Source organism: Danio aesculapii, chromosome 18, assembly GCF_903798145.1.
Source record: "Danio aesculapii chromosome 18, fDanAes4.1, whole genome shotgun sequence".
In the NCBI taxonomy this organism is placed as follows: domain Eukaryota; kingdom Metazoa; phylum Chordata; class Actinopteri; order Cypriniformes; family Danionidae; genus Danio; species Danio aesculapii.
The window spans coordinates 37,409,927-37,422,641 of record NC_079452.1 but is presented as its reverse complement, the minus strand read 5'-3'; the positions used below and the strand labels follow the sequence as shown (position 1 = coordinate 37,422,641).

Sequence of the window (12,715 nt, the reverse complement as noted above, 5' to 3'; positions counted from 1 at the left end):
GGACCATTCTGAGAGACGTAAACAATAAGTGTTTCAAATGTATTTCTTGTTTTACATTTGTAATTTCCATAGCTTCCGGGAATCCAAAAAGCCCCACATATTGATAAATAACATTATGACAGCTGTTTTAACGTTAATTTATGATTAAATTGCCTCTTGTTACAGCTATGAAACAGTTTGGCCCATGAACCCAACATTTGGCCCAACTGCTTGCTGTCAATAACATCACCACATTGAAATGGTCTATTATTACATCATGGGTAGCTAAAAGTTAACTTAATAAAACTTAAAAAACTAACCAACAATTTATCTCTACAAACCTATTTAATACATACCCGACTACAGTACTGACAGAGCCTACATTTCATGATGATAATCTAAATCTCCTAACCACACACCAAAACCTCAAAACTCCCTAAAATGTCCAACATTTCTCGGCCTTGATCTCCAGTCTTCTCCAAATAAGTGAGTCATATGATTTAAATGTCCTCTCGAATTCAACTTTTGTTATTCTTTGCATGAACTGAACATCTGATCCTCTGAGGCAGCTCTGAGTTTGTCTCTAAATATAGCAGCATAATAACACAGGGCTTTTGTTGGGATCAGCATGTGGCATAGAGCACTTACATGAGGTCTGGTCTGTATCTGTGGATGAGCGCGCACAGGGCCAAACCACTCTTCCAGGACGTGGTGAGATCAGACACGCTGACACCTCGGTAGCCTTCCGTCTGCCTCTGACACCAGTTCAGCAGCTTACTGGAGCGCACGATGGACTCTGATGGAGGAACGCAGAGTCAGTCAATGCCTCTGAACTTCAGCAAAAATGTGCATGCCGAGTAATGGAATGCGCCAACATCCAATCAGAAGAGAGTTAGTGACACGAACAGAGCAGTCTGAAGAATTTTACAAAATGCATTTCATTCCCTTTTTGAGAGAGGTTATAAAACATTCAAGACATCGACAATTGAGAAAAATCCACAAATATTTGTTAGTGCATCATTGCATTTGAGTCTAGAGCGCTCAAATCTTTCCATTGCATGTCCGAGTTATTCATTTCATAAAGTAAACTGCAAAAAGCTTTCTGAAAAGCCTGTAGAACGTCATGCTTTCGGAGTCGCCAGTATAATTTACCTTGGAATTGCTTCTCAAGCAGAATTTCTAGGATGAGAATAAATCAAGTTATGCACATTTACGTGAGACCACTTGACATACAGGGGGGTATAATTGTATGGAAATGTTACTGTGCAATCCTAAAGCTACCCACCATTTCTTGTGAGTTTAGGAGTTGAAGAGTTGACCACATTCTCCATGTCCACACGCAAATCCCTGGTTTCTCCGGTGTCCAACAGATGCCGTACCTGTGGATAATTAGATTGTTATATGGTATCAGAGCTCAGGTTTATTCTTTAGGAGGAGTTCAGGAACCATAACTAGTGGTCAGCTATTTATTTTGCAATGACTTTCAATTTCAAGTCAATTTCTTGAATGCAGAGTGGCAGGTGAGCAATATAAAGTTGATACATAAGAAAAATGTGCCAGTGTGGCAAAAGTAATTAAGCATTAATAATATTTATTATTACTCCAGAAGGATTTGCAAGAAAGAAGAAAGTCATGTACGTACACCGAGGATAACTTAAAGGTGAATAAATCCTGAGGTATTTTCCATTAGAAACATTATAAACTACTTTACTTTTGATCAATTAATTGCATAAAACTCCATTCACACAGGCGTCAGCGTCAACGCTTCCTATTCACTTTGAATGGGTGACTTCAAGTGTTGATGAACTGAATTGTGGATCCATCTGTTCTGTTTCAGCGGCATTGCTCGCTGCAGAAGTTATGAATTTCTTAACTTTTCAAGCACCAATGGAAGTGTCAGCCAATCAGATCGCTTTATGCAAATACCCCAGCTCAGACAATAGCCGATTGCGAAGTAAATTCACTGGCTGACGCTGCTATAATGATCGCGTCAGTCCCAACTTCAGACAGGCCCTCTGTCAAGCGTTGATGCAGAAGCCCCATGTGAATCGCCATACCGCTATAGCGCCAAGACCAAATACATCAACACTGCCATACACATATTTATTACCATACTTAATCCCGAGAGTGTTCATGACAGAATTTAAATTAAATACAAAATTGACATGTCTATCTTATATCATTTAACACCAATTATAAAAAAATTTAAAATAAAAAAATGCATATTGCTGGCTAAGAACCAATATGGAATCAATATAATACAAATCTCTATTAATAATATAATTACACCCGTTGGAACTGACCACAGGGCACGTATGATCAATCTAAAAAATATTCAGACATTTAACATCTCACATTTTCACAGTTTATTGACTATACTTTAGAAAAAGGTAATACAACAATCAAATGAGCTCAGATCTTCTCAGTTATCGCACAAAAGCCGAATATCGAGTGATTTATTGGTTAACCAGTAGTCAAAAACTAGCATCTGTGTCTAAACGCACCTGGCTGGGTCTCACTTGATGAAGACTGATGTTGGGGTATCGTGTTGTTGGGTCCACGCTGTACTGGCTGAAGTTCTTACTCACATTCTCTGGTGTCGTCTGAGGCAGCAGTCGATAGATACTTTCCCTGAAACCCAAGGGACTCGTATGATTACTACACCCCATAACAACAGACCTCAATGTCCTTCGTCTTGGTGTCAGCCCCATTAGGGATCGCTCAGGAAAAGACCTTCAAGACATCATGCAAACTACTTGCTCGTAAAACACTTTTGCTTCCCCACAAACACGCTGCTTATTTCATACAATCTGAAAAATGCTTTACCACTGTAAATTACCCTGCGGTGTGCAGCAAAATAACTGTGCAGGAGAAAAAAAGCACCACGGTAAATGACAGCCTGGAGGGGCTTGAGCTGTTTATTGCTCAGTTTGAAGAGCAATCACTGTCAGTCTCATCAAAAGTGCTTTGCAGCTCTATATCACTGGATGCTTTTGGTATAGCACAACATCACATTACTCATATTATTGTTATAGTATGGCTTAAGACCTTGTGCAATACAAAAAAAAAACATTTCTGAGGAACCATAATTTCCACCAAACAATCAGTTATCCACAAACAGGGGTGGAGGGAAAACCTTAATTATGGATTTTAATGTAGTTCTGCAATTGTTCTTGTTGAGTTACAGTTGTCGATAGACTTCTGTTACCATTTTCGATTGATGACGATAAAGAGGATTATATCAGAGCTATGAATTGATTTTGTAATCTGTATGAAACGAACACAGTACAGTCTGTCCTGTCAAATGCACATCACAGCAGCAACTACTTGAATGCCCACAATCTTGTAAACAAAGAGTCGCTGTCATTTCTAGAGGAGATTCGCCATCAAGACCAAGTTGAGAATAACTTCAGAAGACCAGTGTGATCAGATGTTCATTATCCAGAGGATGATTATGTGTAGAACGGCCTTAAAAGAGGTTGGCGTCGTGATCTCGTTCCTTTTGAGTGCGTATGCCCATTAGCTAGGGCAAACTGAAAAAAATGCTGATTTTGTTTGACTCGAACATTTAGAAAAGAAACTTAGAAAACGATTGTTGTTTCATTTTATTGGTGATTCCAAATATGTAATGTAATCATAAGCTTGGCAAACAATTTTGGAGAATTTGATGTTTCCCTATTCAGACAGAATGACAGCGTTTCAAAAATAACCACAAAGTGAAATGACTTAAAGGGACTTTGACATAAAAGACTGCAGTTTTAGTAAATATAACAGCCAGATAAAGACAACATGAATTACTCTACTAAAAACACTGAATGTAACTAAATTTTTAAATATTTTATCATTACTTGCAATCTGTCAAAAGTTTAAACATAATTAAACAATCACGCATTTGTGAGGTCATCCTACAACCAAAAAAATTTATATCTGTGTATAATGTTTATTACACACTATTTGTTTTTAAAGTGCCCCTATTATTCCTTGTGTGCATTTGTGTGTGTGTTTAATACAGCTGTTTGTGAACTTAAAGGGTTTCAAATATCAAAGCGCACAATACGCGTATTGTTATTATCAGTTATTGTCTCCAAAATGAAAGAACATATTCTGAACTGTCTGAAATAAGCCAGTATTTCCAGTCTTACTTCTTGTAATAACCTACATTGATTTGTAACACATTTCCATAACACCAGTTTATGCTCTTCACTGGCTTGTGTGCTAACATCCCTAACCGGATTTCACCAAGTAGGACATGTTACTGGGTCAACATCTACAACATTCCAATCAGCCAATCAGAATCAAGGCACACATTTACCGGTTATGTTAAGTTTAGGCTAATGGGTTAGGTTTTACACACTTCTACATGAGTGTTATCCAACTATCATTCCCCCTTTGATTTTGGGAATAATTTACAGTTATGGTAGGGTTTAGGGGTAGGGAATAGGTATGGATTACATTTTCATAGATGTTAATCCAGTATTGCATCATACTTGGCAAAATCATGGCATGCATGCTAACATAGTGGTACATTGAGCATCAAACACAATAGCTGTAGCTGCAGCCTGGAAGAGTTTGATCCAGATTGTGGATACATTGAGAAGACTGCAGTGCAAAAGCAAATTTACTTTGCATGCACTCCTAAAGAATGAGGACCTAAGCTTTATTTGATACAGTAAAACCAATATCCTCACTGTTTGTATCAAAGTATTTATAACTGCTGAGTAAGCATCTGTACTGCGCATTTTCTTTAAGACATGTGCTGTGAGCAGTAGACAAATTCCAACAGACTGGGTCAATCATCTGACCAATCAGAGCAGAGAAAGCTCTCTGAAAGGAGGAGGAGTTTAAGGCCTGGACACACCAAGCCGATGATCAACAGTTAAACTTTGTCTTAAAAAGAGGTGATGCTGCAATGCATAAATTAAGAAAGTGTTTCCCCAAAACAAAAGATTTAAAACAGAATAAATAGGGAGATTTTAAATGTTAGAAGTGCACCGTATATAGTGTACATTGCACTAGCATTTATTTCTGAATAAGCGTGTCTTACCGTTCAGCCAGCACCTCCAGAGGAGAGCTTCCATGAGCCCAGCTCCGCACCATCCATGCTGAGTCCATGGCTGCCAAGAAACCTCGAGCTATTCCAGTGCCCATCGGCCAGAATGGCTAAACATAAAAACATACAGCACTTTCATCCATCAACTTTTTCCTCTTACAGTAATGAGTGACAAACGAGCGGCAGTAAAATTCATATTAGAAATCAGTCACCTTCTGTTTAGAAGATGATGGAAAAACTACTCTCACAGACACGGTCTAGCTAGATGTAACGGTGTGTGGTGTTTAACTTAATTCTTTCATAACCGCAGCTTCTAAAGTGGTGGTTTCAGATTTATGTGAGAAAATGTATTTTCAGAAGCTGAAATTTGTCAAAGGAAGCTGTTGGAGAAGAGTAAAAGCCAATTTTGCGGTGTTTCATGGAAAAACACCATCTGGTTCTATTAAAGGATGTTATAACAAATAACAAACTCCCCTACGAGAACATAGTCTTATTCTCTCCTCCACATGGGCTTTCTACTTACCTCTAGAAGACTGTCTCCCACAAGGGCTACTAGCAGCTTATGGCCGTTGCGCTGGCGGACGAGCGCTGCGTTCTCTGAGGCGTACATACAGGTAAAGTCAAACATGGCAACGTCAGGTTGACCGTAGTGGTTGATGGCGAAGTCTAGCTTAGGAAGCTGATGATTGGTCGAAAAATCTGCTGCCTCTCTGGCGTAAGAGAGCAAAGCCTTCTGGTCAACATTGGCTCTGGAGAGCAGCATTTCTGTGTCAGCATAGTCCTATACAAGAGCAAAGAATATTTCAAATGAATAAGTCAATCAATTAATCCATACATGCAAACCAAACCATCCATCCATCTAATCAACGAAACATCCATACATCCAATCAACCAAACCATCCATCCAATCAACCAAACCATCCGTCCATCTAATCAACCAAACCATCCATCCATCCATCCATCCATCCAATCAACCCAACATCCATCCATCCAATCAACCAAACCATCCATCCATCCATCTAATCAACCAAACCATCTGTCCATCTAATCAACCAAACCATCCATCCATCCATCTAATCAACCCAACATCCATACATCCAATCAACCGAATCATCCATCCATCCATCCATCCATCCAATCAACCAAATCCTCCATCCATCTAATCAACCAAACATCCATCCATCCATTAAACCAAATCCTCCATCCATCCATCCATCCAATCAACCAAACCATCCATCTATCTAAATCAACGCAACATCCATTCAACCAAATCATCCATCCATCCAATCAACCAAACCATCCATCCATCCATCCATCCATCCAATCAATCAAACCATCCATCAATCCATCCATCCAATCAATCAAACCATCCATCCATCCATCCATCCAAACAATCCATCTAAATTACATCCAACCATCCACCCAATCAATTAAATCATCCATGCATCCTATCAACCAAACCAAACCATCCATTCATCCAATCAACCAATCCATCAAATCAAATCAAATAACCCCTTAATAAACCCAAAAAATCAATCCACTCATCAACCATCAATCAATCAATGCATCAAATAACGAGGTAACAACGCTATAAATACAATATTTAAGCTTTTTTAATTATATATACATACTTTAATTTGTATAAAATACATGACATCACTTTTGTAACTCATTTACAGCTATGGGAAAAAAGAGGCCATTTGAAAAATCTCAATTTCTCTGATTTTACCTGATTTATTAAGTAAGGGTTTATGCAAAATCTAAACTTTCTTTATTTTAAAAATTCCAAAGTCCCAGAACCAGAAATACAGAGCACATCACATCTGTCCTCAGGTATTTACACTGGCTGCCAATTACATTTTGAATATATTTTACATTTTGAGTCAAAGCAGGGTGAATTAGCTTTCAGCTACCGCACCCCCCGCTACTGGAATCAGCTTCCAGAAATGATCAGATGTGCTTCAACATTAGGTACATTCAAATCAAGACTGAAAACACATCGGTTCAGCTGTGCCTTTACTGCATGAGCACTGTGCTACGTCCCACAGATCGCACTATTGTGTCTTTCTTTTCTTTTTCATTCTTTTGTAACCTGTTTTAACACATTTGAATCAGTTTTTACCTGTTTTTAATAATTTTTATTATTTGTTTTGATTTTCTTACAAGTGTCTCTTTTATTCCTGTTTATGGAAAGCACTTTGAATTGCAATTTAGACCATTTTTATTTTTTTATTATTATTTTAAAAAAGGCTGAAAAAAAAAATATTTGAAACTCCAAACATGCATATTGAAATTTAGACCATTATTTATTTTTTTATTTATTTTTAAAATGTCTAAAAAAAAAATCTTTCAATTTGCAAACACAAATATTGCATTTTAGACCATTTCAAAGTTTATTTTTAATCATAAGAATTTTTTTTCATTAGATCTAACATGTTATTGTGTTGTCTAACAATGACGAACAAGCCACTCTTTTTGTTATTTTATGCAAAATCGAACTGACAACATTTTTATTTTACATTTGGAAGAAATGTCATCAGTAGTTTACATTACAAAACAAAAATTACAAATCATTGTACAATTGTGGTCTCTTGATTTTTTCCCCCAACATATGCATACTGCAAGTCTAATACGGTACGACCCATATTCATGACCAACTGAAATTTGAAAGACTAAGTAGTTTAAAACTACTAAGGTCGATGTAACAAAAATAGTTTTTTCACATGAAATAAAGGTGGGTTGAATCTTTTCAAACTCCGCACAAAACTGGGAGTACCAGGAGAGCACTATGAGGCATATAATTCAGCCATGAGTGGTTGTGGGTGTGGTAATGGGATATTTGAGAGGTCTTTTCCTCTCTGATTCATGTTGCTACGAGCAGACAGTGTTTGTTTCTGCTAACAGTCAGGCTCTTTAAAACAGTCGAGGGCTCTCAGTCCTGACACTCATTTAAAAATGCTTTTATTTTGAGCACAATTACAGTTAAGCCATAATCCTGACGCATTAAATAAGTGTTTTGTCCAGTGGGATCCTGTAATTTATCCTGAAAAATGCTAAGCCAGCAAAGCTCTCTCGCAACCTACCGGGCTCCATTAATTGGTCTCATTACTGTGCATCATTATATCAGTTGTATTGTGCAAGACTTTGTGTGAGTGTGTGTGTGTGTGTGTGCGTGCGTGCGTGCGTGCGTGCGTGCGTGTGTGTGTGTGAGTGAGAGAGAGAGGGCTGGAATTGAGGCTCCCTGTTAATGATTCAACAAACTTGGCAGAACTGGAAACAGGGCAGAAGAGCTCATTGTGAATAAATGGGAACAGACTGTCCGCTCAGAGTAATGATTATTTACACTCCTATGGGCAAAAAAGGCTTCTATAAAAGACAGAATTAAACACCTTGAGCTTTTATACCATAAGTACACCAAGTCAGTAAGACTTGTAATTTATTTTATTATTATTTAGTTTTTGGTAATATGTTTGAAAGAAGTGTATTATGTTCACCAAAGCTACAAACATAAAGGTGAAAAATACACTTTTAATAAAATTATGCATTCCTACTGAAAACAAATAAACAAATTAAATATAATAAAACCATAATATAATATATACAATATAATATAAAAAAATACAAATAAAAAAATATATATTAAATTGAGCAAAATACAATGCAAATCAATGCATTCCTACTGAAATTAAATTAATCAATAACAAAATAAATAGAATATTCAAAATAAAATTAAATATAATATAAAAAATAAAATATAAAATCATATAAAACAGAAATAAAAATAAAATAAAAATAAATAAATATAAAATAAAAATAAATAAAAATTAAATTAAATAATTCAAAAAAAATTATAAAATTATTATTAAAAATAAAATATAATATATAAAAATAAATAAAATTAAAATACATTTAAATAAAAATAAATGTAAATAAAAAATATATAAAATAAAAATAAATAAAATAAAATAAAAACTGAGCCTAATCTTCTGAATGTTTTCTGTATAGTCTGTGTTCTGGCTATGGTGTTAAAGCTAATTATTTGACACAACATATCTAAAACCAGACGTTATTCCATTTAAGCCATTTCCCCAAGCCTGACCAACTTGGTGTGTATCTGGTTTAGCTGGACAGTCAGCTATCGTTCTTGCCTAACCAGTTGGAAAAAGAAATCTCAAAATTCCTATAATAGACAAACCAGAGTAGCTAAAACCAGTTAATCTGTTGAAGGAAGTTTCATTTTTATCTAACAGGTCCATAATATTCTGCATCTGAAATTAAGTGGTGTGGCTAGTGCTTTTCAGAGGGGCAGATGAAATTGCAAACAGGAAGAGATCGAGATAAAGAGCGAGGAAGAAGTGAGAATAAAAGAGTGCAGATAGCTTTAAAAAAAAAAAAAGTCAACTTTGATCACTCACATGTAGAATGACGCCCTTCTCCAGTAAGCTCTGCTTTTTGGCAGTCATTACAAAGTAGTGGGTGTCATCCTTATAGTAGACAATGTTTTCCAGGTCAATTCCTGTGGAGACAACCCAACAGAGGAAAAGAACAAAATGAGTGAGAGGGAAAGAGAGAGAGAAAGCGACACGCATTAATCACGTTGATTGTTAAATGTATGGTTTATTCTGATTTATTTGTATCATTTTTTACTACTACTATTTACTGTGTTTTTATTATACATGTATGATACTTTATGTAAACTTTACAAATGCTTTGGCAATACATTTGTAACATTGGTCATGCCAATAAAGAGGAACGGCAATCATGAGAGAGAGGGAGAGAGAGAGACACTGAAGAGGCGATGTGACAGACAGCATGTCACTGTAGTAAAAAAAGGCAAATAGAGAAAGAGGAAGTTGTTTGCATCCGTTCACAGATGTAATTAAGTTCCATCTGTGCAGTAGATAATATGCCCACTCCCTCCATCAACAGGAGAGAGAGGATAACAGTGATTACGCAACTAAAAAAAAAAAACTACAACTGCTACCTTAGCACAAAGCACAGAACAAGCTCTTTATTAAGTAAATTTTTTGTCATTTTAGTATACGTATTTATCAAGATCTACAAAAAACGGCATTTAAAAGTACAACAATTATTTTGTTAGTCCAGAGCTGTATTTGTTGATCTTGCATTAAAGACCTGACAAATACAGGTGAAGTCAGAATTATTCGTCCTCCTGTGAGGTCTGTTTTTTTCTTTTTTTTAAATATTTTCCGAATGATGTTTAACAGAGCAAGACATTTTTCACAGTATTTCCTATAATATTTTTTCTTCTGGAGAAAGTCTTATTTGTTTACTTTCAGCTATAATAAAAGTAGTTTTGTTTTTTAAACCATTTTAAAGTCAATATTATTAGCTACCTTAAGCAATGTTTTTTGGATTGTCTGCAGAACAAACTACTATTATACAAATAGTTACAAATCACTGTTATGCAAATACTTGGCTAAGACTTGGCTAATTAACCTAGTTATGCCTTTAAATGTCACTTTAAGCTGAATACTAGTACCTTGAAAAATATCTAGCAAAATATAATTTCATTATGGCAAAGATAAAAGATAAAATAATTCAGGAGAGCTAATATTTCTGACTTCAACTGTGTTAAGAAAAGTACCTGTGGCTTCTCTGAGGTCCTGGAAGAACTTCTGGTTGAAAATGAAGGCTACTCCACTGATCTCCTCCACCTTTGCTTCTGCGGTTGTGTTGCGGTTAATGAAGTTTGCTGTGATAGCGATAGCCAGTTTGCCCCTGAACTCCTTTCTCCGGAACCCTGAACAGACGGCAGAAACATTCACAAGAATAATACAGTATAATACTGTATACAGCAATACTGTAACTGTAACGTTTATGCAAAACAACTATTGATCCATCAAATTTACTGCATATAAATATGTGTTATGTGTTATGCATATATTTATGTGTTATGTTGGTTGTCAGGTTAAATACAGTTGAAATCAGAATTATTAGCACCCCTTTGAAATTTTAATTTTCTTAAATAGAAAAATTTGTCTCATTTGTTTTATTTTGGCTAGAATAAAAGCAGTTTTACATTTTTAAAACCCATTTTAAGGTCAATATTATTAGCCCCTTTAAGCTATATATTTTTTCGATAGTCTACAGAACAAACCATCATTATACAGTAACTTGCCTAATTACCCTAACCTGCCTAGTTAACCTAATTAACTTAAGTTAAGCCTTTAAATGTCACTTTAAGCTGTATAGAAGTGTTTTGAAAAATATCTAGTAAAATATATTTTATGTCATCATGGCAAAGATAAAATAAATCAGTTATTAGAAATGAGGTATTAAAACTATTATGTTTAGAAATGTGTTGGAAAAAAAGACTGTTCTCTCCGTTAAACAGAAATTGGGAGAGAAAAAAATAAAACAGCAGGGCTAATAATTTAGGGGGTTTAATAATTCTGACTCCAGCTATATATGATTAAAAACAAAGATGAATATTGCACCATGTCAGCAAAGAAAAGTTATGGATTATAAACAGACCCTTTTCACAAAACTCAGCGGGCATCATTTACAGCTAAATTATTAGCCAGGCTGTGAAATTTCTGTGAAAGTGCTGCTGTTTAATGGACAGATTTTCAACACATTTTTAGGCAATAATTTGGATTAATTAATTTATTTTGTCTATGCCATGATGACAGTACATTTTATTTTACTAGTTATTTTGCAAGATATTAGTATTCAGTTTAAAGTGCAACTTAAAGGCTTAACTAGGTTTTGTTAAACAAGTTAGGTTAATGAGTAAAGTCATTGGAAAACAGAGGTTTGTTCTGTAGACAATAAGAAAATCTTAAGGGGGCTATTAATAATGGACCTTAAAATTCTTTAAACAAATTCAAACTGCTTTTATTCCGACCAAACTAAAAGAATTATAACTTTATTTCTAGAATAAAAAACTATTATAGAAAATACTGTGAAAATGTATTTGCTCAATTTGGGAAATATTGGAATAAAAATAAATATTTCACAGCAGGGCTAATCATTTTGCAGTCAACTGTTACTCATTTGATAGATATTTTTTATCCAAAGCCTTTCAAAATGACCAGAGTGCAGGAAAATATAGATGCCATGACAAATCTGAGTTAGCATTGTACACCCTGAACGTTTTGGTTTTTGTTTGTTTGTTGATTAAAAAAAAGTACATTAAACTATAAAACGATACTATATAGCACTGTTGCATCAAATTACAAAAAAAGTGAGTGCTAAACTGATGGTGTTTCTAATACAGCATTCTCTCTGCTGACTGCCTTTTCTGACAGTCGTAATATCTCTCCTTTTTTTGAAAGAGTTTTTGTCTTTTACTATGTTTGCAGTACTCTCCTATTCTCTGTTTTCCAAGTTTACTCAACTGTGATATGTTCCACTACTGAGAAACCTGGAAATTTGTGCAAACAGTCCATTATTCCCTAAAGATCCTCTCAAGCCTTTTGATTGTACCATTTCTTATTCTGCTTCGTGAGATGAGAACACATTTTTTAATTCTTTGGGTCAAGAAAGCTCTATGGTACATTCCCTTCACCTTTACAATGAAACTATGCACTTCAATCTGCAGCAGGGATATATTCCTGTCAAATACCACACAAGCATACTTCAGTAAACCAACAAAACGCAGGTTAATGTTCAGAAAAAGGGGTAAAAACAACTGTGATTGTGGTTTATTTTCCAGTTAAA

At 35.3% G+C, this 12,715-nt stretch overlaps 1 protein-coding gene across 3 annotated transcripts in view; it reads right to left on the bottom strand.

The window, feature by feature from the left end:
* The window catches only part of mical3a (microtubule associated monooxygenase, calponin and LIM domain containing 3a), a 143,379-nt gene that overhangs the window by 85,275 nt on the left and 45,389 nt on the right, over positions 1 to 12,715 (bottom strand). For 2 of the 3 annotated variants that reach the window (XM_056478612.1, XM_056478610.1), the window contains exons 6-12: positions 10,638 to 10,793; positions 9,445 to 9,545; positions 5,553 to 5,810; positions 5,024 to 5,139; positions 2,484 to 2,610; positions 1,265 to 1,358; positions 628 to 775 (exon numbers count right to left, since the gene is read on the bottom strand). In XM_056478612.1, the coding sequence (XP_056334587.1) occupies positions 628 to 775; positions 1,265 to 1,358; positions 2,484 to 2,610; positions 5,024 to 5,139; positions 5,553 to 5,810; positions 9,445 to 9,545; positions 10,638 to 10,793 (1,000 nt within the window). Of the gene's footprint in view, positions 1 to 627; positions 776 to 1,131; positions 1,159 to 1,264; positions 1,359 to 2,483; positions 2,611 to 5,023; positions 5,140 to 5,552; positions 5,811 to 9,444; positions 9,546 to 10,637; positions 10,794 to 12,715 lie in introns of all 3 variants that reach the window. The other variant, XM_056478611.1, reaches the window with a different exon arrangement.